The sequence below is a fragment of the Condylura cristata genome, unplaced genomic scaffold (genome assembly GCF_000260355.1).
Source record: "Condylura cristata isolate star-nosed mole 26May11 unplaced genomic scaffold, ConCri1.0 scaffold00019, whole genome shotgun sequence".
NCBI classification, from domain to species: domain Eukaryota; kingdom Metazoa; phylum Chordata; class Mammalia; order Eulipotyphla; family Talpidae; genus Condylura; species Condylura cristata.
This window is the reverse complement of record NW_004567120.1, coordinates 18,701,674-18,727,666: the sequence shown is the minus strand read 5'-3', so window position 1 is coordinate 18,727,666 and position 25,993 is coordinate 18,701,674. Positions and strand designations below refer to the sequence as shown.

The 25,993-nt window shown below is 40.5% G+C and overlaps 1 protein-coding gene across 2 annotated transcripts in view; it reads left to right on the top strand.

Moving 5' to 3' along the window:
- DCX (doublecortin) overlaps window positions 1-14,464 on the top strand; it is a 109,089-nt gene extending 94,625 nt beyond the window's left edge. The window contains exons 6-7 of one of the 2 annotated variants that reach the window (XM_004685716.1): window positions 2,839-2,933; window positions 13,370-14,464. In XM_004685716.1, the coding sequence (XP_004685773.1) occupies window positions 2,839-2,933; window positions 13,370-13,426 (152 nt within the window). In that variant the 3' untranslated portion in view covers window positions 13,427-14,464. The remainder of the gene's footprint in view (window positions 1-2,838; window positions 2,934-13,369) is intronic. The other variant, XM_004685715.1, reaches the window with a different exon arrangement.
- The last annotated feature ends 11,529 nt before the right edge of the window (window positions 14,465-25,993 follow it).

The window sequence follows — 25,993 nt, the reverse complement described above, 5'->3', positions numbered from 1 at the left end:
ATGGGTGGTCTGGAAATCCTTCCGGATCCTGCAGAGTAATTGAGTGTTCTGCTCAATTGCGGCTGCACAGATTGTTGCCTTCTGCAAAGTGCCTTCTGTATTCATTAGAAAGCCTGGTGCTCTGGCAAAGCCTCAGAGGTCTCTGTGCTGTTTATCATAGGTTATCCTCCTCCTCGGTGGCTTACCTGGCATGTGCACATACTACTCTAAACTTGTGTGGTCTCTAGGTCTCAATCTACCACCCTGGCCCATGATGTGACTTCAAGCTTTCCTCCCCACTGACCTGAACTAAAGCATTGTTTTAACCAACCTCAGAGCTTCTACCTTATCCTGTCCCAAGCCACCCCACCCAGTCTTATCACAACACTGCTGTAACAGCTTTAAAATGGAAATTTGATAGATTTCCTTCACAAATTGATCCCAAACTTCTGATTTGACCACACATAAGTACCTGAGGGTCTGGCCCTTAGGGTCTTCACTTTTATCTCAGAATTCATTGTTTGAACCAATTTTGAGATAGTTGCACTGTCTTCAAATGAAGTAATGGTGCAGCAATTATATAAGTTTCAGGTGTTTGTTGTTGAGAATCAGTGTGTTTATTGTTGAGAATCACCCCACATTAAGATCACTGCTAAAAATTCGAATCTCCATGTAAACATACTGTATCTTTCACACCTTCAAGTCCTTGTCCCTACTGGTGCAATTATGAAGTCTAGAAGACTCTTCTACTCTCTTCCTTAATTCCAATTTATCTTTTTAAAAGTTCTGATTGAGACAAAATGCCTATAACAAACGCTTCACTCATTTAAAATGTACACTTCGATGGGTTTAGATTTAGTCACAGTTTTGCAATAATTACAACTATTTAATGTCAGAATATTTTTAGCCCCCCAAAAGAAACTCATACCTATTAGCAGACTATTTTCCTCTCACTTCTCCCTCCCACTCCAGCCCCCAAACCAACAGACACGACCCTAGCAGTCATTGATTATAACAGGTGTCCCCAAGGAAAGGGAATGTTCCAGGTTCCGTGCCTCACCCAAGGGATGGCAGAGCTGAACTAGGAGGAAGGAAAACAAAAGAGGAGACTAGGAGAAGGAAGGAAGAGGGATGGAGAGCAAGAAGGGACCTGAGGGAGGCACATGGAGCAGAGACACGTGAAGAATCCGTACTTCTCAGACTTGGACTTTTGTCAGGGACTTGGGATGCATGAAGAAGACTAGAGGCAGAAGGGGCCAGACAAGTCTTAAAGGCAAAGAGCAGCATCAAGATAAACTTTGCATTGTTAACCTGCCCATAAGTCTCTCCCTGGCATCTGTTTCAAGTGTCTTCTAGCTCACCATTCTTCTGCTTTTATTCCGTCTCCCTCCCCTATAGGAGGCGACCTATTCTTCTCTTAAATGCCAATGTCTAATACTTGGCCTAGCTCAGAGGAAGTACTCCATATCTACTGGCTGAATGAGGGAGTTACTTCCTCAAATCCCCAACAGGGAGAAAGGTCTCTGCGCAAAAACAACCAATGGATGCCCGAGGCCCGTTTCTCAGCTCACTTGCGCCCAAGTGACCTCAGAACCACCACACCAATGTTTCCTCTATCTCCACAGTTGATACATAGTTTCCAGAATCTAGGAAAACGTTACTATAAGTGGAACAGAGGAAGTATTTGCTCAGAAAATAGTCATGAAACAGCAGTTTCACTTTGACCTTTGCAAGTGAGAGTAATGCACTCAGGCCATCTTCCTATGGAACAGCCCCCCTACTCTGTCTCTGTCTCTCTCCCTCTCTCTTCTCATCTCTACCCCTCTAACCTCCACTATGCACCTTTGGGATGTTTACTTTTTAAGCATATTTCAGAAAGTCTCAGATAAACAAAGGACATCCTTAGCTTAATATATATATATATATCTTTAGCTCGAGATATCTGAACATAAATCCATGTTCAAATGTGTTTGATTGTTGCATGTCAATACACCACATTTCTCTTCATGTGACTGGATATTGAAAGGCTTACCAGCAAGGGACTATCGAACAATCTGAGAATACAATAGAATTAAACAGTAAGCTACCTAATTTTCTTGGTTAGAAATAAATGGGGGTGAGTACAACTCAGCCTACTAATATCTCTCTTTTTCTCTCCCTTTCAATTTCCTTGTCCTTCTACTCTTAACCTTGTCTCTCCTCTCCATTGCTGATCACCTATCTCCCTCCCTCGTGCCCTTCTTGGACCATGTGATTGAGCCTTTTCTTCTATTTCCCTCTCTGTTCCTCCTCACATTCTCTTGAATCTTCCTTTTTAATCTTTCTTTCTGTCCTTTTCACAGGATGAGGTAGGGGAGAGAGAATGAGGAAGTTAATCAGGAAAATGGGGTGGGGGACTGGTAATGGGGCTGTCCTGTATCTGCCATATCATCTGCCACCAAAGGACTTGCCCATGCATCGGGTAGGGCACAGAACCTCTTTGTGCCTTACTTTTTTCACTTACAGAATTGAAACAAAATAATGTATTCCCAGACTAGCTTCTGGACATGATGTTAGGGTCACACTGGTGAAGGAATATGACAAAGATTTGAAAAGAAACAGAGCCTGTAATTGGAAGCACTCGGGGGAGAGGGTGGGAGGATTATGACTTGCATAGCGCCAGGATCTAATTAACTGAGGATTGCAGTTCTTGTCTTTATGTGAAATGTGTTTCTTTTCACCTTTGTTCTACTCATCAAATCACTTGGCTGTCTGTGTACCTTCTTTGAATGTTCTTAGTGTCTTCGGAGGGGAAGAATAACTTGTTCCTTTGTATGCTGTTGATTTTTTATCCCTTCCTTTTCTCTTGCCTTGGGCTAGCAAATGGAACCTCCAGCAGCCAGCTCTCTACCCCCAAGTCTAAGCAGTCTCCTATCTCTACGCCCACCAGTCCTGGCAGCCTCCGGAAGCACAAGGTATTACGTCTCTTATACCTTACTAAACCCCTTTACATTCAGGTTTTTTTTTTTAAATTGTTGTGGGAGGGTTTTCTATTCCATCTATGTCAAAAGCACATTAAGGCCAGGCTTTCCCTTCATTGGGCCCATTAACTTGAAGCTCTGGGAATTTCAGCAGGAGGCAAGCTTCCAGTCATTTATTTATTCCTCTGACTCCCCCGGTTTATTTACTTCCAGTTACATGTAACCAAAAGGAAGCAGTACAGAAATCCCAAATACCTATTCTGGGCTAATGGTGTCACTAATCAAAGGCTTAAAGGGTGGGCTGAGCACTTGTCTGCCCAATCCAGCAAAGAGGATTTTGAGGGCAACTCATGTCTCCATGTCAATGGAAGTGACATAAAGAAACAAATAGAAGAAAGTCAACACTGAGTTTCTCCTGTTCGATTGGCTGGATGTCAAAAAATAAACAGCTACTTGTTTCACTCTCTATTCTTTATTAATGGCCAACTTCTGGCTCTGTGTAGGAAGAATGGGTGAAAATACACTCTCTTGGCCTTGGGCACCATTATACCTTGAAGTCATCCCAAGTAAATATCCCATTAAAATAATAAAAGTTTATACATTCTCTAGCCCCAATTGCCAGACAGACTTGAAACCAGACATTTCTTTTGCATGGAAATTCTGGCACGGTCATTGCCTTGAACCTTGTCTCTGAGGCCATATGGATGTGATTTCTGCTCCAATTAACAGAATCCAGGGCTGCTTCCTCTAGTATTCTCTTGTCTTCTCCCTGCTCACAAGACTTGATATGAGAGGACTTTCCCCCTCATATCAAAAAGCCACCAATAGGGCCGGCTCCATTACAAAACCATCGATCATCAGAGCTGGACCAGATCTTGTCTGGTTGATGTTTGACAGAAGAAGAAGTGGAGACCCAGAGAGGTGAAGGTACTTGCTAGGGTGACATAGCTAGATATGACAGACAAAGGACTGGCACCCAGGTTACTGCCAGTGGTATGCTGCAGCTTACAGTAGCTCATGAAAACTGACTGTGTGCTTCCTTCCCCAGTTGTGTGCTCAGTGACACATTGGGAACTAGAAATTGGCCACCATGAGAATATTGTTCAGAAACCAGCAAATACTACAAAGCAAGATGGTGGTTTTTCCTCCCCAAAAAGGCATTTGTTAAATATTTAACAGCTTATCATTGCCTGACAGTCACTTCCATTTTCTTTCCCCTACATCAGAATTTTAATTTCTTGGTTAATCTTATTATTCCCTTCTCCATCATTTCTGAAAGAATGGATTGTTCCATGTTTTTAGTGACCCCTATGGCTTCTGGTATTGACACTGATCAGAACTTTCTGATTGTCTTGCTGAGCTATTTGGTTTCCCCGAAGGACAATCCCTGAACTGCCAGTGTGGCCTCCATTATCCAGAGTGTGAGAGGGGTGAAAATTGCTTTTGCAGTCAGCTTTCACTTATTCTTCTGAGCTGCAAAGCTTGTTAATATGGACCTCCCGAGATGTGAAATCACCTGCCTCTATTATTTCACGGTGGCACAGAGCCTCCTAGGCTCATAGCTTCTTGCTGTATCTATGCCTTTGCATTTCCACTCTTGTTTCTCTTCTGGGAAACAAGCAGAACCTTCAGCACCTTCACCAGTACCTTCCTCAAAACACCTTGAGTATTTGGTTAAAATACTTGAGTCATTAAACTTTTCAGTTGACATGTCCAGGTCATTTAAACTGAGGACCCATCATCCATAAGCCCATTGAGGTGAGTGCTAGCATTTTAAACCATTTCTTCTGGTTGGGTTTGCAGATTTTTTTTGTGTGTGGATATTTCACCCTTACCCCCACCCCAGCTTTGGACTTAGTTTTGAAAAAGAATCTAATCATTGAAGGATTAGAACAATAGGTAGCAGGATTGTCTGAGCCTCAGTGCTTTCCAACTGTGAACTGTATTATTTTACATTTACTTTTTAAAAAATATTATTTTAAAAATTACTCTTTTAAGATATAGTCGATAAATATTAAATAACATATCATTTTCAACAGGAAACCTAAAAACAACATTTAGATGTAGTTTAATTCTCACTATTTTTTTCACCTTCTACTTTAATATCACTTCAAATTTACAGAACAGTTGCCAGAGTACTTTAAAAAACTTCTGCATACTCTACAAAAATTCACCAGTTATTTATATTTTGTCTACTTTCTTATTGTGATTTTCTTCTTCCTCTGAACATACACACACAAATGCACTTCAGTGTTTTTTTGCCCTTTGTCCCCTAAAGAATTCAGCACATGCTTTTAAAGAATAAGGACATCCCCCACCCACATAGTGCCGTTATCAAAATCAGGAAATTTGCAATGACATAATACTTTACAGACCATAGTGAAATGTTTTATCATAGAACATTCTTCATCTGGTCAAGGATCCAATGCAAGATCAGACCTTGTCATCAGTTGTCATGTCACTTTAGTTTTCTTTAATCTAGCAATAGTTATTGAGTCTTCTTTTTTCTAATCATTCAGGACAGTCTATTGTAGAAATGAGGGGTACAGGCTAGGTAGGATGCCCTTCAATTTGGGCTGGCCCACTATTTCCTTGTGGTTAAGTTCAGAGTATGCATTTGGGGCAGGAATGTCATGTTGTGTCTCCTGCCACCGATGCTGAAGGACCAATTATTTATTCTGAATAATATAAAATGTATTTTGTGACCTTTGCTCAGTTCCCTTGAAGTTTAGGTCTCAGCTCCTAGCTCTTCCATACACATCACTACCTGTAGCTTAGTCCCATCGAGGTCCTTGGGCAGTGGGCCTAGGCAGATCACATCTGAACTTCCAAGTGGACCTGAAAGGTGTGAGTCATAGTGGAAACAGGAAGCAGGTGGCCGAGGCCATGACTTTCCTTCTGCACAATTGGAAACGAACTTGAAGTCCCAGCATCCCTTTGGTAACTTTTGATGGCTGTGACAGGGCCCTGAGCTGTAATCAGCCTTTTGGCTTCTCCTCTCAGGCAGCTCATAGAGAATCCTCTTTAATGCAGCTGTGAAGGGGTTAGCCAAAGTCCGCATACTGAAGTGTTACAATATGGACAGAAAGTAAATCCTTGTATAGATAATGAGAACAACATTTTGCATTTCCATCCTTGCTTTGGCCTTTTGCATAGGCAACTTTTCAAGTACCCTTGTGATAACCGGTAAAAGAGGAGGTAGCATTTCCATTTTACAGATGAGATAAAAGAGGTGCAAAGTTGAAAGACAACTCCAGTACGGTTCAACAAGTTGAAGAGGACACTATAAGAACCGAAAAACCTAAGAAAACCTTTTCGTTTATTTCAGAAATTTCCGGATTAGTCATTGAATTCATGGCTTTCAACTTGGAGTCATTTTGTCTGCAAAGTTGTCTGGAGATTGAAGGAAAATATATTCAATATAGTTTTTGAAAATATAACTAATGTTATTTAAATATGCATTTTCTTTTGTTTCTAGACCTTTTTTGTATTCCTATAAATGCTTGGAGAGAGAGTTTGATGAATAAAGCAGGTCCTACCTTTACATCACAGACACCACTCTAAGTGGATTTAGATAGTATGATCAGAGTGAAAAATAAAAAAAAAAAAGACTGTAGAGGAGGGTGGGACACGGGATGCTGGCAGACTAGGTGACATGTATGAGGGGCCCTGAAGCCTTTGCCAGCTTATGAAGAGAACGGGCTTTCCAACTGAAGAAAAAAAAAATCAGCACGAACAAAGCCATACCAGCAGAAAAGTACAGGGCACATTTGGGGAAAAAGTAAACCCAAACTTGAAGCCAGGTTCTAAAACTCCTCTGACTCCTTTGGACTATAAGCATCTTGGATCAGAGACCAGCATTTTATTTTCTCTCGCTGCAACAGTACCGCCAGCACAGCTGCATTTGTTACAAACATTTTGTTCCGCAGGGCTCTGAGGGATGAAGCAAATGAATTTCAGGTGCAAATTATTTGTACTGTTAAGCAGTACGCGTGTTTCTGTACCTCTCCCTATCAATCAACATGACTGCAAGATTGAGTTAATTCCTTTTCCTGAACATTATTCTACTCATACAAGAAAATGCATTTTGAAGACAAAATAAATTGATGGGGACAGGAGTACATACTTAGGTCTAGTCCATGGATTTTCTCCATGGGCTGCATCTCTGTCTACCCATTCCAAGTCACGGCTGCAAGCAGAGTCTTCTCAAGATTGTACTCCTAGAACCTGCAACCCCCACTTCCTCTGAGCTAAAAGTATGGAATAATTCTCACAGAGATTCATTTCCACCAACCCACTGACTGCACCGAATGGCTGCTCCATGAATGATTAAGAGCAAGGGTGAATGCTGAAGCCTAGTTCAGTTGTCGGACTGGAGGTGGCCCCATATGCAAAAGCTCTTTGCTGCTGCCTGCAAAATACCCAGGAAGCTGACTAACTTCAGTGTCTATCTTTTCTACTGCTTTAGTGTAACTAATAGAAGCAAAATGCAATGATCTGGATTATATTTTATAACATTTTAGAACCAGAAGGAATCTTAAAGATTCCTTATAGATCCACATCTCCCTCAATTTCAGATATAGAAGCAAAGGTTAACTTTGCTTTCTGAAAACAGAAGTTAAATGGCAAAACTGCATCTGGAACCAGTGTCTCCTGACTCATTCCTGTGTTCTTCCTGCTAGAATGGATTTATGTTATGTACAAGCTTAACTTGTGGATTTCATCAATAATCGTGATGTAGTTTTAGAGCAAAACATGATATAGTCATAGAACAAAGCTACTACAAACTTTTATATTGGTTCACATTACTATATACTGGATATCACCATGTACTTATTACACTAATAGAAGCACAGAGCTCTATAGAGTTGCATGCTCAGGAATTCCATGCACAATATTTAATTGCCAGCGGAAGGGATTTTCAAAGCTGTTTCAATAACAGCTACTGAGATATAACCCATGTACTCTAAAATTCACAGTTTAATGGGTTGTAATGATCACAGAGTTGTGTGACAATTATCAGAGTATACTCATCATTCTCAAAAGAAACCCTGTGCCTACTATCAGTGACAGCCCCTTCCTCTGCTACTCAACGCCTCCTCAAGTAACCACTAATCTACTTTTTCTCTGAGTGTGCATATTCTGGTCGCTTCTTATCAATTTCCCTCTGAGTCCTGTTTACTTGCATCCCATTAGTTTTGGTATTTGTTATTTCATTTTTCTTTATCTTAAAAGTAGTTTCTACTTTCCCTTGTGATTTCTGCTTTGGCCCACAGGTTACTCAGCAGCCTGTTGTTTAAGTTCCACAGATTTGTTTATTTCCCAAATATCTTTCTGTTATTGCTTCCAGATTTAATTCCACAGTAGTCAAAGAACATATTTTGTATGGTTTCAATCCTCTTAGATTATTGTGACTTGTTTTATTATCTCACATTGTCTATCCCGTAAAATATTCCATGGGCACATGAGAAGAATGCATTTTCTGCTGTGGTTGCAAGGGAGTGTTCTGTAGATGTGTAATTGTGGGTTTTTATTTTATTGAGGTGACATTACTTGACAACACTGTATAGTGAACATTCAGGAGCACATTTTCTCACCTTAAATACTGTGCATAACTCACTATGCTCACCACCAGATGTTGTTCAAGTCTGTTTCCTTCTGCTTAATTATTCTACCCATGGTGGGGTACTGAAGTCTTCTATTGTTATAGTGACATAATTTTTACTCCCATTAATTAGGTAAGTTTATTGTTCATGTATTTTGATGCTGTGTGTTAAGATGCATGTGTTTATAACTATGTTTTCAGATGTGTTGACCATTTTATCTTATAAAATGTCCTTTGTCTCGTAGTAAAAATTTTGGTCTTAAAATCTATGTGAGCTCGCTTAGATGAATGTAGCCACTCTAGCTGATTTTCAGTTACAAGCTACATGGTAAAACTTTTCTATGCTTTTGTTTTTGATCTGTTTTTTTTAATCTAAATTTTATCTCTTTTAAGTAACCTAGGGCTGTATCATGGTTTACTTATTTTTTTAATCCATTCTGCAAATATCTGGCTTTTTATTTGAGTGCTTAATATAATTATGTTTAAAATAATTACTGGGAAGGTAGGAATTTCATAAGCCATATTGCTGTTTTCTCTATGTCATGAATTTTCTTGTTCGTGTATTTCTCTATTTCTGCTCTCTTTGGTGTTAGGTAGATATTTTTCTAGTATACCCTTTTATTTCCCTTATATTTCAATGAATTTTATTTTGAATTACTTTCCTGATGCTTTCCCCAGGGAATAAAGTTGACATCTTCATATAATATTCTTTGAATTACTATCAACTTGATTTCAATTGTATTAAAAAATTTGCTAGTCTAGCTCTGTTATCCCCCACCCCCTCCTTTGGGCACTTACTGACATACGAATTTAATGAATATCTTTAGTGAATCCACCAACACATTTTTATACTTGCCAGTCCACACAGTATTTTTTTTGAATTGGATAAAAGAAGAAATAAATTACAAATATAAATCTTTGATGTGTTTTGAATGTATTTATGCATTTACCTTTACTGGTGTTCTTTATTTCCCATGTGAATTACTGCTTATAGTCCTTTCATATATTCCTGAAAGATTTTCTCAAGTATTTCTTATAAGACATGCCTCCTAGCTTCTCTGGGAATGTCTTCATTTCTCCTTAATTTTTGAGTGATAATTTTGGTCGATTTCTTTAAATGCCTTGATCCAGTAAGTCCCCCAGCCTTTGTTGAGGACTTTGTGTGTGTGCTGGGGCACGATTTCAATGCTTTGTCAGGCAGTTTACAACTGTACTTTAGCCTTCATGACTAGCTGCTTACACAGGGCTTCAAGGCCAACCGAAGGTGAGAGATTAGAGTCTTCTCAGGTCTTTTCTGAGAATATGCCCCATCCTGAAAACGTGCTTGGCTGTATAGTTTCCTTGCAATATATTGGATTTAGTCATAGTTCTCTATGACCGTCTAATTTTCCTGCTTTTCCTTTTAAGGTATTGAGCAGCTCATTCACTCTAAGTATTATACTCACCTGAAGCAATCATGGTTTTAAACAACTGTTCCCTGAAAAATTGATGTAGTTAGTGAGTGTGCACTGAGTTAAATTAAATAGAGTCCTACAAGTGAGAATTTCCAGGAAGGTGGGACCAGGTAACCGAAACAGTGTCCATTTGAGCCCAGGGAGTGGGGCATTTGGGGAAGCTCTAAACCCATTCTGCATCCTGTAGTGACTGTAGGTTGCTTTTCTTTCAGTCAGTGTAGTTATAAGGCTGCTAGTTTTCAAAGTTTTGGTGTAGATGGGCATAGGGGAGAATGGGAATAGGGCAAGTTGAAGCAAATTCTGTAATTTGTCTTGAACAAGTGAATTTTGGGATTGTCTTAAAACAATGGCTGATTTTCAGAGTTCTAAAATGTCGATTTAAGCTATTTTTACAGTGCTACTTCATTTATATGGGGACAAATTTTCAGAGACTCTTACACGATTATTCTGGAAGTCTAGAATTCAATGATAACTTTTTGCTTTACTCAAATACATGGGAACTAAATCCCTTCAAAGATGCAAGTCTGTCTTTTGTACATTACTTTGCCTTAATTCAATTTTACAAGGCTTTACTGTACTCCTATTATTTCCTCACCATTGCACTTCCTAATTGTTTATCAGTTTTCTAAGAAATTTTGTTTGGTAGTTTAGAACAAGGGTTCCAAATCCTGTCTATGGACTGCTTATTTCTGGATGGCCCCAATGTTAGAAAAAAAAGTTTTTAATTTTTTTTAAAGGGCTGCAAAAGAAACGAAACCCATGTAAACAAAGAGGACTACGTGACAGAGACCACATGTGACCAGTAAAGAAAGAGCAACTATTTACTATCTAGCCCCTTACACAAAAAGTTTACCAATCCCAGTCTTACAGTGAAAAGATAGTGGATTGGTGAAAAGCAAGTTATTTACTCTAGTTGCCTTTCTTGTATTTTCTAAAGATTCAGTATTCCCTTGGGAATCCCAAATAATTGCCTTAGAGCTGGAATAGACCTTATAGATAGTCATTCTAAAGTCTACGTTTTCTTAATGAGGAGACCAATACTCAAAGACCGGTTAAATATCATGGTACTAATTAACTAGGGGTAAAACCTTGGGTTCCTAAATACACCTTGCTCTTTTTTTTCTTCCTAAGCTACCTAAAAGTTGCCCCTCCCCTTCTTTCCCAGCAGAAGTCTTTCTCAATGTCAGTAAATAGCTCCCTCCACTCCCCTTTCGTGTCCTTCTTCCTCATTCTCATTTTTTGTCTACCTCTAGGAGAAATGGTACTCTCCAATTTTCTTGGATAATCCTCCAAAGAAGCTTCATGTTTCCATTATACCAAAAAGGTCTCCTAAATAGCCACATAATTGACTATGCATTTCCCAGTTCTCTGTAGTATTTTGCTGATTCCCAAGAGAAATCATGAGGCGAGATCTCCAAACAGAACTCTGAGAGCAATGGGAAAACTGTTGCTTTATGATGCCTCCATCTCCTCAGACAAAGACAAGACTTGGGCAGTATTGGTATTGGTACCATGAATACTAATTCTTGGTGGGAAATGGAAGCATCAGGAGATAAATTAGAAATGGGTACATGGAGATGGATTTCTGGGTTAAATATTTGTTCAAGACCTGATTATTCTCAGGGAGCCTCAAATGATACCACATATATAATCATAACTGATTTTTGACAAATGTGTGAAATCAATCCATGGAGGAAATGTAGCTTTTTAAATAAGTGATCCGAGTGCATTTGAACCTCCAGCCTAAATCTCCCAGCTTATGCAAAAATTAACTCAGAAATGTATATGAGAATGTAAAATATATGAGAAGGAAACAAGACAAAATCTAAGATTGGATAGGCAAAGATTTGATAGCAAAAGCACAATCCATACAACAGGAAAATAAATTGAACCTCGTCAATTAGAAACATAGATTCTGTCAAAGACCATGGAAGGTGAAAAGACAAGCTACATACTTGGAGAAAATAATTACAAGGCACTTATCTAAACAAAGACATATACAGAATATACAAATAGCTGTTAAAATTCAACATTGAGAAAAATCAAACTGGAAAATGAACAAAAGACATGAAGAAACATTTCACTGAGAAGGAATTACAGATGCCAACTATGTGATGAAAAAAAAAATGTGTAACATCACTAACTCTTAAGGAAATGCAAATTAAAACCCTAATGAGGTATCACTGAAAACTTGTAATAGTTATTAAAATAAAATTAATAACGCCAAATGCTGGTGAGGATGTAGATAAACTGGCTCACTGATACTCTTGGAGTGAAAATGTAAGTGGTACAGCCACTCTGGAAAACAATATGGCAGTCCTTACAAAAGCAAGCACGCAACTACTGTACCACTCAACAATAGTGTCTCTTCAGCACTTACCCCACAGAAATGAAGGCCTGAGTTCACATGAAATCCTGTACATGAATGTTTTTAGCATTTTTATTTCTAACGGCTCCAAACTGGAATCATCCCACATGTTCTTCAGTGGTTGAAATGTTAAACAACATCCACACTATGGAATACTATTCAGCCACGTAACAGAGTGACTGATTGATGTATGCACTTTGGATAAATTTCCAGGAAATTATGCTGAATGGGAACAGCCAATCCCAAAGGGTTACACATACTGTATACATGTACATTTTCTACTTTTCCTTGTGATTTTTTCCTTGGCCCATAAGTTACTGAGCCTTATGCTATTTAAATTCCACCAAATATCTTTCTCTCACTGCTTTCTAATTTTATTCCATGGTAGTCAGAGAACAAAATTTGTATGGATTTAATCCCTTTTGTTTGCTGAGACTTGTTTTATTATGTAGCATAGTCTATCCTGCAAAATGTTCCATGGGCACACAAGAAGAATGTGAATTCTGCTATTTTTGGATGTGATGTTCTATTAACAGTAAAGTCGTGGCTTTTATTTTTTTTGAGGTAACGTTAGTTTACATATAGATTCCATTTATGTAACATTCTTGAAATGACAGCATTGTGGAGATGGGAAGCAGAATATTGGTTGCCAAGTCTTATGGGTTTGGGAGGGTTGGGTGTAGCTATAAAAGGGTATCAGGAGGGAGTCTTTGGAGAGGACTTAGTTCTATATCCTGACTGTGGTGATGGTCATGCAAATACACACATGATAGAATGCATAGGATTATATGCACATGCATACATGGGGGTGCATGGAAAACTTCAAGATGGAAAATTGAGTGACGGGCATGTTGGGATAGGAATGGGTTCTGGTACTTCAATTTCCTGTGAATATAGAGATTTTTTTAATTACAAAAAAAGACAGAAACAGTCGTAGATAGCATCTTGCCCATTTCCGATGTTAAGAAAAGGAGAGTTAACTTTGCTTCTTATCTTATTACAGGACCTGTACCTGCCTCTGTCCTTGGATGACTCGGACTCACTTGGTGATTCCATGTGAAGGAGGAGACAGTGTTCAGAGTCCAGAGTGCAAATCCAAGCTTACAGTTACAATAGGGTACTTCTGTTCAAGTGTCCAACAGTGCTATTGGTGCTTTGAAGTTTTTATTTTTTTGTTGTTGTTTTTTAGAACACACTGTAATATGTTGGGTTTCTTTTCCTGTGATTTCTCCTCTGGGCCACTGATCCACAGTTACCAATTGTAAGAGATAGATCGATAACCATCCTTTGGGGTAACTTTCCAGAAATGAAAAATGTGCTACTCCTTGACATTTCTATTGAATACTTAGGCTCCTGCGGTATTTTTCCCTCCCTTGCTTTGTTCATATTCAACAGTCTTCCTTCTGTAAAGGGTTGTTTACATACATAGCACTTAAATGAGAATCTGTGGGGGAAAATAAAACTTACCAGCCAATCCAACATTGACAAACACATGCCCCTTGTCTCCAGATCTCAAGAATGCTAGAAGATCCTGGGAGGATGGCAAGGGAGCTCCCCAGCCTTGCTCTTCACTCCTGGTTGATCCCCCAGTTTGTTGTCTAGTACCAATTCTGGCGGTTGAGGAGGAGAAACACCAGCAATTTGTAATCCTGACCGTCCAGTGCAGAGCTAACAAAGAGAATAGGCAGCCCTTAGAAAGCCCATAAACATTTCAGTTGAGTTTCTAAAGCACAGTGACTTTCTTGTCAACCTCTCCCCAGGGGCAATTGGAAATCAATAAGCAATTAACAAGAATTGGGGCTGAGGGACTTGATATTCTTGGTTCCTCTAGGAGGCTGTCTAGCATAGGGAGTTATTACACAAACTGTATGGTATCCATCTATCTCTGTTCTATTGAATGCCTTGTAAACAGCCAACACTGAAAACACTGTGAGAATTTGTTTTCAGGTCTGACACCTTTCGGTGGCTTTTTATAGCAAGAAACCAATATCCTTTTTATAAAAACTCGTGTCTGTATTTTAGGAGCACACTCTTCAGGCTCCTTTTTTATAAACTGGTAATTTTTCTTTTGTCTAAAAAACACATGCAGAAAATTTACAAAAAAAAATTGCAGAAGAATAACGTAGTTTAGAAATCCTGCTCTCACTGCCAAACAGAAACCTCCAGGAGAAAACAAAACAAATAGCCGAGGCCAATTCAATAGAATCAGTCTTTTGATAACTTTTTAACAGTTATACCGACATTAATAATTCAACGTGGACCAGACATTCTAATTATATTTTAAATGAAATGTTATGGCATATTTTAAACAACTCTTTTTTATCGATAATCCTGATAGTTCATACTGAAGACTCAGAAACCTTTCCTTTTGTCTTTAACACTAGAAAGGATTTCTCTTTGCTAAGGACTGATTGTTTGAAATAGTTCTCAGTCCTTGAGGTACAGTTCATACACTGCTTTTTACCTGTAATCATAGCCCATCATGGCAAAGACAACTAAATTTACGTGAAAGCCATGCATGCTGATTCTGTGTTCGCTTTCAGCAGAAACGAAGATTTCTTTATTTCCTTGCAATTGTTCAGATATTTTGAAGGGTGTAGCACTTGGGGGTAAGCTGCTGTTTGTTATTGAATGACTAGCAGTTGTTCCTCCATTTTAACGGCTGAGCATGGAGTGTGGTGTGTGTGTGTGTGTGTGTGTGTGTGAGAGAGAGAGAGAGAGAGAGAGAGAGAGAGAGAGAGAGAGAGAGAGAGAGTGCCTGCAGCTGCTTCATTATTAGGACACATTACAGAATACCCTTATATGGATCAGTGACAACTTTGTGGCATTGCTGATGTGCACTGTGAAGGAGGCAACTCAGTAGTGGAAGGGGTGGCTTTGATGCCCCAGACTAGGTTCGATGTCCTTAGCTACGAGAAACATTTTTGGTTCGAGAAGCATCCAGATGATGGTTGTACTGGTTCCTGGCTAAATTGCTCATTGAAAAGCCCACAATTATGAGAATCTGTTGTCACCCCTCTCCTTTCTTTGTAGGCCTATTAGAAACCATTAAGAACCCCATGGTACCTCCCCCCTACCTCATGCTAGAAGTTGAAGGTTTTCTTAGGGACCCCTGGAACAATATGTAGTTAACTGGGAACTTTGGTACATGGGATTGGGGGTGGGGGGTGGGTGTAGAGAGGGTAGATCTGTTTCTAAACTTCAGGCCAGACACTGAAAGTTTCCACCCATCATCTTTCTCCAGATCTTACAATTTAAACTGAATAAATGGAGGTCTAGGCAGCTAAGTGGCCTGCTGGTAAAGAGCAGGATCAGAGGAAGAATCCAAATTTCCTCATTTTCAGACCCTGTGCTACCTCTCGCAGCATTTTCTTGCTTGTGGCCTATGTACCATTAAAAAATACTAAATGTACATATTTTCTTTAGAAAGATCTTTGAGGCAACCATCTTCTGTAATAATAGTAGGTTTTCCATCTTTCGTTCCATGATAAGGAAATGTTTCTGTACTGCCACTTCAGGAAGGCTCAATGTCGTTCAAAATGTAAGCCTTCAATAACTGCATTTTAAATTGGCCCAGTTTCAAGGCAAAAAAAAATTTTGGAACAGAATACTTCACTCCTGTCACTCATTTCCAGCTTTACCCAATCCAGTTTCACCAAGAATGTCCCATTGTGTTACCTTCTGCACAGACAGGGCATTGATGTCATTCAGCAAACATTTGCCACCACTCCCCCACTTAGCTCTCTCGTGCTCTCCCTCCTCTCTCCTCTCTCTCTCTCTTCTCCTCCTCCTGCTCCTCCTCTTCCTACTCTCTCTCTCTCTATTTGAGGCTTGTTCCTACCTCCTGATTTTTCTCCCTTACAGAAGCAGAAATGCATACAAATAAAGAGGAAAATGTATATATGGGACTGGGCTGAACGACTTCCTAAGTAGTATTGTTAACTAGGGGGGAATTGAGAGAAAAGCTCCTTTTCTCTTCACTGTTTTTGGAAAGGATAGCCATTAGCATGACTGCTTTGTGTCCTTAAGGACTTTAGTATTAGCCTAGATTGAATCATAGCGTTTTCTAGCTGGAAGGAACCTTAAGATCACATCATCTACCCCAAACTCTTCATTTTCAGGCCAGGAACAAAGATGCAGAGGTAAAGTAATTTCCCCACAGCTGGCTAGGGGCAAACTGGGATTAGAACCCACATCTCCGGCTCTTATTCCATGGCTCTTTCCCACTAAACTACCGCTCGTGCGAATTCTTTCCCAGGGTCATGTTGCATCTTGGAGCCATATGCTGCCGGCCGGAGCTCAGTGGGAAATCCAGCCGGCAACCTAATACGGCTCTTTCGCCCTGTGTTCACATGGTCGCCATCCACAAGGGCTGCAGATGGCCCCAAACAGAAGGCAGTGAGGGCCAACTGGGAAATGGCCTCCCTGATGTTTCCATCTAACTCGGGGGATCACTGCTTCACCTGAGGTGTCCTCAGAGAAGTCCCCCGAGTGCGTGCTGTGTCCAGTGCAATGGGGGAAGCCTGACTTTCCATGACAGCTCCCCTCCCCTTGTACTGATCGGACTTCTCAGGCTGAGGGAAATCTTCCTTGTCTCTGAAGCAGGGAGAGGAAAGTCGGACAAGTACAACGGCATGATAACTTTGGGCATTTGCAGGCTGTACGGATGTTTGGAGATGGCTTCTCAGTATTTTGAAACAAGTGTGGATACCGTTTGCTGGCAATTATTTTATTTAAAATACAGTAGAGAGACAAGTGAGGAACAATGACCTGGACTCCGTTGCCCTTATCTACAGTGTCTCTATAGCCAACCTGCCCTGATGGGGACAGTTTTCAGGTGTGTGTAAGGTACCGTGTGACTAAAATGTCCCCTGACTGATGTTAAACATTGGCACCTTGTATTTGCACTAAAATATGAAGCTGTGTTTTCTCCATGCCATATCCACTTTGTACCCATTTTCCCCTGGGCTCCCATGGTCTTCCGTGACAGACACCAGGGCAACTGGTGTGAACACAATTTCCCGGACAGCCAGACTCTTCCCAGAAACTAAGGGGTATTTATTAATTCAATTCCAGAAGACCTCTTTCTGGACTTACTCTGCTCCTGAGGTAATTTTCCCTTTCTTGTTTTTCCTACCAAACAGAAGTAACCAAGAAACCATAAGGTAGATATTTAAGTATCTGCAGAGGAAAAGAAGAAGGAATCTGAGCCTCTAGATGCTTCTTTGAATCAAACAGCATCTTACAATGGTGCTTTCCTTGTATAGCATTGATCTACTTCTGTAGTCTCTTCATACTCTGGATGGAGATACCCTCACAGGGCCCCCTGAAATTTGGTTCTAAATAGCCCTTTTGTTTGTTTGTTTGTTTTATTAAAAAAAGCACATCTGCCTTGGACAAGGGAACCAGCATGCCACGTCCCCCAAATGAGCACCAGCACTCTGAGGAGAATATTCTCCAATATCATCCCTCCTCAGAGACAGTGATGCCAAGAGACTTCCCCCAAAACAAGATGCACTGGGATAGTGGAATTTGAATGATTTTAATGACTTTCTTCACTGTCACTTGCATAGTCACTTACATCTACAAGGACAGTCCTCATCTGTGATTGCTCTCATTGTATTCAGGGATTTGGATTTTTAGGACAAGGTTGATTTCCTCAGTAAACCATTAGTTTTTGAAGCTCATCTTTGATGGCAGAGGCATTAAAGTATGTTTTGGGACCTGGACCTGAAGAGATCAAAGGCTTGGCAGCTGATACTCCAGAATTGATTTAAGACCACAGGTGGAGTTGTGCACCAAGGCTCCCTGGGTCTTTTTCCTACTATGGGAGTTCGAAGCAGCCACACTTCTGCCACAGCCCTAAGCATGGGACCCCATGTGTAGCCCAGTTTACTGTTCGGTAGCTCCTTGAAGGTTTTCCTCTTCCTTCCAGGCGTGACCACCTGGAACAACAGGCCTGCATTGAGTCCACATGCGACCTTTTGGCTGAAGAGGCATCTTCAACAGCTCGTCTGGTCATCAGTTGCTCAGACCCAGTCCCATGCTATTAACAGCCAGTGGCTTGTCCTTATTCAGCCCTACGAGCTGAGATATGGACCAAGATAGCATATTTCTTAAAAATGACTTCCCGATATTATTATTTCTCTGACTTGTAGACTTCCCTTCTTAACAGGCCAAAGGCTTGAGATTCTTGTCGCACAGCAGCCCAGACACATATGTAAAGACGAAAATGCTTTTCTACACCCACAGAGCACTAACAGGGCAAGCTGGATGGGACTGAGAGTAGCTTCTAGCCCCTCCCACACTTTTCTTAGACAAGAAGGCTCTCCCTCTCCACCAGCCTGTCTTTCAGTATGCCTGGCTAAAGAATTTTGCCCCTTCTAGATCTTCAGGAAAAAGTTGATTTCCTCCTCTGTCTCCCCAACTCTGGTCCCCAGAATTTGTTTCCATCCCCAAGGATCTAGTATGTTCTTTACACCTGGGCTTTTAGGGTTGTATTCTGTTCCTTTCCCATTAAGGATCCATGCAGCCCCCCACTTTGACCAGGTTAGTTCACTACTGACTACCATCAGGCCCTTAAACTGCTCTTCTGACTGTCCCAATTTTAATCCCTTATTTTACAGACTTCAATGTCTTCAAAAATCAGAGGTAATTTTACCTTGAATGCCTGGGGCTGGGGGCATATAGAATTCCCCTTGGGAATGAAGGCATGTTCCAGCTCTAGAAGAACCAACTAGCTGGCAGAGGTCAGATGGCATAACATAAGTCAGGGCATCTCATTTCTGGGTTAATCATCTGAGGAAATCAATGGCTTTTGCCCTCCTCTACCTCCCTTTTATATCTCTTTGTCTTTTCTTCCTCTCTCTACTTCACTGTATTGGTTCTAATTTTTACTCTCTGTTATCTCTCCTTTCACTGCACAAACATACTTTGTCCTCTGCAAGTTTTCTTTTCTCTCCCCCACCCCCACCCTTCCCTTCATTCTCTCTCTCTCTCTCTCTTTTTTTTTTATTTTCTCCTTCCTCCTTGTCCAGAAATTGGGCATATGCTTCCTCTTAGCCCCACCATTTCTTTTTGCCTTGGTGATGAGAAGTTATTTCCAGACTCAACCAACCCCAGTCCAACTGGTGGGAATCACCCAATCCTGGCCCTTTCTTCTCCATGTGCAGTTGTAACTCCCAAAGCACATCCTCACATAGCTCATGTACCTTGGGTGTATGCCTTCCAAGCACTGTACAGAATACTTTGTGGTTCCTTTTTAGTCTGCCATTTTGTGGAGCAGTGAAGTGTGCTCAGAGAAATAAACAGCTGAACAGAAAAATCCACCCATGGATTCATTTCAGCTAAATAATATTGATTTTGTTTCATTTTCTCATAGTTTTAAAAGCTGCAATATAATATAATATGAGACCACAGTTAATCTCTCCTGTCATTTAGTTTGGCTGGGTGGGGGAGTCAGATAGGGGGAACAATTTGTTCAAAGTGTTATGCTATACATCAAGCTCTCTGTAATGACCATGTATTTTGGGCTTGTCAACTGTTGAATTGTTTTAACTAAACTGATAGGCATTTGGGGTTGATTTAAGTGGAAAGAGTATTTGACAAATCCATACTGTTAAAAGAAGCATTCATTCACTTCATTGAAATGTACTTTTTCTTTTGTTATGAAATTCACTCAAACATTCACTATTGATGCTAGTACATCATGATCTTTTTGTGGAAAGTAATTGGTGCATCTAAAGAAATGAACTTGTAGGTGCTAACTTATTCAACAGGGGGGATAGCCCTTGGCGATGTCAATGCTTAGCAATACATATTGAATGCCCTTTGCAATGACTTTTTGTTATAAATTCTCCTAAAAGGATTTGAGCAAGAGGTTAAACCAAAATGTCCCCACTGTATGGTCCTGTAATATATTGCAGCTTGAAGCCAATGAACCCTTATGACTTGTACACAACTAATGCATGTTTTGATTGAATTTTGCATTTCTCATGTGTGGTAAGTTCTTTAAACCATTTTTGGTCACCTTTTTGTGCCATTAAACTTGTACAGAAAATGCTTTTATGGCCATTTTCAAAGGGAGAAAGTTAAAAATGGAAACAGCCCACCCTTTCTGCCCTATAGCTGTAGTTAGAACTCAGTAACTGTAGCAAAACAGCTGTAATCGGTGGTTGTAGTGTTAGAGGCGTTAGCTTGCTAGTGACTAGCTTTGGAGAGTAAATGCATGGTATTGTACATCCCATTGCTTAAATAACTCATTTTAACCTCTGAAAAGAATATATTCTTCCTTGTGGTCCCACTTGCCCTCTCCTTTTCCCTGCTCCCGGGTGTCTTACAATTGTAAATAACTGATTTGGGGGCCAGTAATTTTTGCCAAGTCAAGTCAGCAAAGAACAAACAAACCAAAAAGGGGTGGGGGAGTCATTTCTCAACAGTCTCTTGGGAATTATTAACCGTTTCTCAAGAAACGGCCTTATGATCAAAGACTCAGCTCCCCTCTGCATACAAATCAGTGGCAAATTGGGAATATCTTGGGCCATTTGATTACATCGCAGAATTCAGTAGTTTTTGGAATCCCATGTAGAGAGACAGTGGACAATGATGTTCTTTATCCCTGAAGCAGTTCTGAGGTATTTGGACACCTCAGGAGGCTCTGGTTGACCCATAATTATTTTTTGAAAAGAAAAGAAAAAGAGAAAGACAACGGATATTTAGGGATTTTTTAGCTGCCTGTTTAGCATAGTTATAGACAGAATAATTTTAACCCAAGGACATGGGTTTGAATGCATTACCGTCAGCTTCCCAGGCAGTAGCTAGCCTGCTCTCAGACTGACTGAAAAGCAGTGCTGTAAGAAGTCATTTTCTCCTTTTTGGTTTGCTGTTCCCACTTGAGTAGATTGGTGAGGTTTGGTGAGGCCCACGTAAACCAACTGGAGCAGATCCTTTTCATCTCCTGTGCCTGTTAATATCCCTCCTCCTCCCTCCACAATTTGATGAGGGCTTTCTTTGGTCAGAGGACTTCAAAGTCTAGAGAAGTTCCCCATGTGTGAAACGTGTTGTGAACTGTGAAGACTACAGGTTCACAGTGTTCAATATGGGCAGCCAGAGAGCTGCTCTTGCAAATCAGTTTGGCTCTCAATCTGTTCTTCATCTCATTCATTTCTGTGTACATTTGCAAGATGTGTGTAATGTCATTTTCCAAAAATAAAAAAATAAAATTTGATTTCAATATTTCTGGCTGACATTTTCTTTTTTCTTTTCTTTTCTTTTCTTTTTTTGAAGCATTGAACAAAAATGTCTGAGCTGGCAGAAAACCTAGAAATATTTTGTCCAACCCCTTAATTTTATGGATGAAGCAGCTGAGGATCAATGTAGGACAAAAACACCATGGTGAACAGCACAGCACATCGGTAACAATATGTAACATCTTAGATCTCCCTTTGAGTTAAGCAGGGTCCAAAAGACCTCTGTTTAGGAATAAGATGCTTTGACCAAGGTTCAAAAGACCTCTGTTTAGGAATAAGATGATTTGATCTGTGCTATCAAAATAGATGGTCACTACTAGTATGTTGTTCTCTGAGGCCCAAGAGAAACCACATGAGTTGCTCAAAAATACCTCTCCCCGTTGCCTGCAATTTCTTTGAGAATGTGGCTGTTCTCTTTCAGTAGATTGTTGGTACAGCTCTCTGGGAGAAGGAACACTTGAATATCTTACTAAACTTCACACCTAAATGACTCATTAAATGTCTTTCTCAGATAAGATCTTATTAATGGGGGGGCACAAGACGTTAGGCTTGTGAGGAGCTGGGTGGAGAGGACACAAAAAGAAGAGGCTGAGATCTTGCAAAACAGATTGACCCATCTCACAAATCTGTGATACCCAACCTTGCCACTCTCACCTCATCTGGAGATGCAAAGTTATTGTCAACTAGCCCCATGACCATCCGTATGGTGGGGACAAGGAAAGTCGATGGAGATAAATCTTCTTGGTGTTCCTACTGCAAAGAACAGTTGGATATGGCGATCAGACTCACCAGCTCAGTCTTCATCCCTGCTATCGCTCATCACTCAGGTCTCATGAGGTTGCTTGCCCCTAACTTGGTCTATCCTGGTTTCCACCACAAGTAATGTCTTTCTACAAGGATCCTTTGTTTCATTCCTCTGAACAGGAATTTACAGAAGTTCTCTATTGCCCTTCTGATCCTCTTCATCATGTTCATTAAAACACCTCTAGAGCATAGAATTCCAGGTACTCTGCCAATTGTGAAACCTCGGTCTTAGTCCTCCAGTTCTAACCTAGCGAAGACAGACCTGTGAATAAATGTGTGCACCTATAACAGAGCAAGGGCTGTGGGAGGAACAGTGATGGAGACATGAACATGCCGGGTTGACAGCAGCAATCGTCACAGATCTGGTAGCACTTGGGAGGAGATGGGCTCTTAGATGGACAGGAAGCATTCTAAGCAGAGGGAATAGCATGGGAAATGGCAGAGAAAACAAGCAAGTCTCTTTCTGAGAACTGAAGATTACCCGAGCTGGCACTGTTCTAAGTGCACTACACGGGGTTCTGAGAATAAAATACAAGTACAGTGTCTGAAATTATAGTTTAGGTCGTCTAGGCCAATGATTCCCAACTGCTGGTGTAGCAACCAATGGTAGTCTATAATAAACTTTTTACCAGACTGGTAAAAGATAAAACAAATGATAATCAAGCACACTTCTTTCACAGAAATAAGTGTACTCCATTTTAATAAACTATGATTTGTTTTGAGATCATATCCTTTTTACCTCTTTGTTATTGAAAATGTTCTGTCCTTTATGAAATGTTGGTAAAGGTAGAACGTCTGAGTGTGTTTTGGGGGGGGGGGTTATAGTGGTTTACAACACTGGATAGGTTTCAGATGTATAGTTTCTCACCTTGACAACTGTGCATATCATACCAGACCAACCATTAAATAAACAAGCACTAACCAATCAATTCCTTCTATCTGTTCTACCTCCCTTCCTGCTTTCTAACAAGCAGCATTTATTGTCAAAGTCTTGTGTTTTTTTTTTACCCACTGGCTTTTGTTTCTTCAGATTTCACAAACGAGTGAAACCATGGTATTTTCTTTTTCCTTCTGACATATTCCCTTAAGGTCTATCAATGTTATCACAAATGGTATGGTGAAATTCTTCATGGCTGAGTAGTATTCCATTACATAAACATACCACATCTCCCTTATCCAGTCAACCATCATGGGGCACATAGGATGTTTCTATAACTTAGCTATTGAAAAAGTGCTGCAATGTACATGTAGGTGCATTATATCTTTTCAAGTTATTTTTTTCATCTTTTTAAATTTTTGGATAGATACCCATAAGAGCAATATCTGGATCATATGGTTGATCTATTTTTAATTTTGTAATGAAACTTCATAGTGTCTGCACAAATTTATATTTCTTAAGTGTGTTTGTTTTTTCAGTCTCCTAACAAGGCAAACTGGAAAGTAAGGAATGTTAGGAGAGTCTCACAACCTGACTAATCTTTCTTATCTTTTTAAAATTTTGTGAAGCCAAAGGTTTGGCAACCACTGGTTCAGATTTTTTTTTTTAAAGGAGAAATGGACAAACCAGTGTGCATTGAGTTGTAAGTAAAATAGTGGTATTTGAAGGAAGTTCTTATTGGGCTCACTAAATGATCTCCCCTGATCGGCACCCCCACCTCCCTTTCCCTTCCTCAGTCTCTTCCTTTGTCCTTCTCTCCTTCCACCTTTTCTGCTTTCTTTTCCTTTTATGATTTTCTTTCAACAGCTGCTGCTGAAAGCCTCATACACTACAGGATTTGTGATAAGGCACTAGGGATACAGAGATGAAATTGAGTTTTCTGCCTTCAAGGTGCTCACATGGTAAAATAGCACCTAGTACCTAGGAACTTGTCAGAAATGTGAATCCTGAAGAAAGGCTGCCTTTTCAAGCCTGAGAAAAGACTTGCATAGGCAAAACCATGCTGAGAATGGGTCTTTGCTGCTATTGCAAAAGTCCAGATGGGAACCTGAGAAGACCCTGAATGAAGACCAGAGCAGTGGGTGGGTGAGTGAGGATGGAGCATGGCGCTGTTGTGAGAGAAACGTCAGGATCTGGTAAACAAAAGTGATGCAGGGAGGAAAGGTAAATGAAATAAAGCTCCAGCTTAAGCAACTCAGGTTGGATGTCTCTCTGGACCCCTGAGAAGTGACTCCCTACCCCCTCCTCTACTGACATGGCTGTAGCCATGCGATGCTTACTCACACTTTACTCTCGCTGACAGTCTACCCTTCCTTCCCTGCCCAAAAAAAATACCCTCTGCATGCCCTTCCACATTCTCACCACCTGTCTAAATCTCAGATGTAGCCAACACCTACCAGCAATGGAACTTAAGGCATATTTATAAGAAAAATAAATCCCAATCTGGAGAAAAACTGGCAGATTTCTAACCTGAACTTTCCAGGACAGTCCTGATCTTATGTAATGTTTTCCCCATTTTCCAAACAAAGGTGATTTGTTAAAGATGAAATTAAATGGGCTTTAGTTTTTAGACCTTTCTTAAAATTGTTATATAAATATCCTCACAGATTGGAAAACATCCCTGTCAGAACACATATCTGCACCCTGGGCTTGGGAGATTTGATTCCTTCTGGGGTGCTAATCCCAGGTTTCCATGTCAACTTGTCTGGCTCCCATCTTTTCAGTTACCTTGCCAATGTGGGAGAGACGCAACCCTCTCTATCGCTAATCCTCCATTTTCAATACACCAAGAGGGCACTTTACATCGCCCGATTGTATCAGGCCCTCCCTTGTGGCACAACGGGTTAAAGCACCATACTATGAAGCTCTCCAAAGTGGAAGTCACTGCAGCATGAGTTTGATTCCTGGACAGGGAGGTGACACACATGTGCAGCAGACCTATCCTGACCTGCCCTCTGCTCCCCTTGGTCGTGTATTTCAGTACATCTGCCTGTTCTGCTCCCCACTCTGTCTCCGGTGAATCCTGTCACCCCTGCACCTCTGGCCTGTACCCCAGTTCTGTAAGCATAAATAAATAAATATATATATATTTTTTAAATCACCTGATTGTATCAAGCCTGACTGTTTCAAGGAGACAGTCCTGAGTAAGCAGGTAATTTCTCCTTGAAACCCAGAGGCTATGGAATTTCTCCAGTCGAGAAGAGTTGGCTTAAGTTGCTGTAATTGCTATTTTCCCCCACCTGCACAGCCCTGGATGATTAAAAAAACACCCAGTTTAGAGAGACGTGCTGGAATCCTGCACTAGATACTACTAGGTCCTAGCCTCGGTAGTAACCAACTGTGTACAGAGTTGCAGGATGTTAGGTGGAAGAGCCCTTATAAACCAGTTGTCCAATGTTTCCCAAACTTCCCCAGGGATATGAGTCACTTGTTGTGGTACCTAATAAAATACGACTTCTGGGAACCCTCCTGGTCTTACCCCATTAGTTTCTCTAGGAGAGCATACAGGAATGCTGTCTGTTTAAAAAGAGCCTCAGTGCTTCTGTGATCTGCAAATTTCACAGCACTTTCTAAAGTTTACCACGGCTAGATTCACCTGAGTTTCTTGTGAAAATGCATTCTGATATACAAGGTTTGA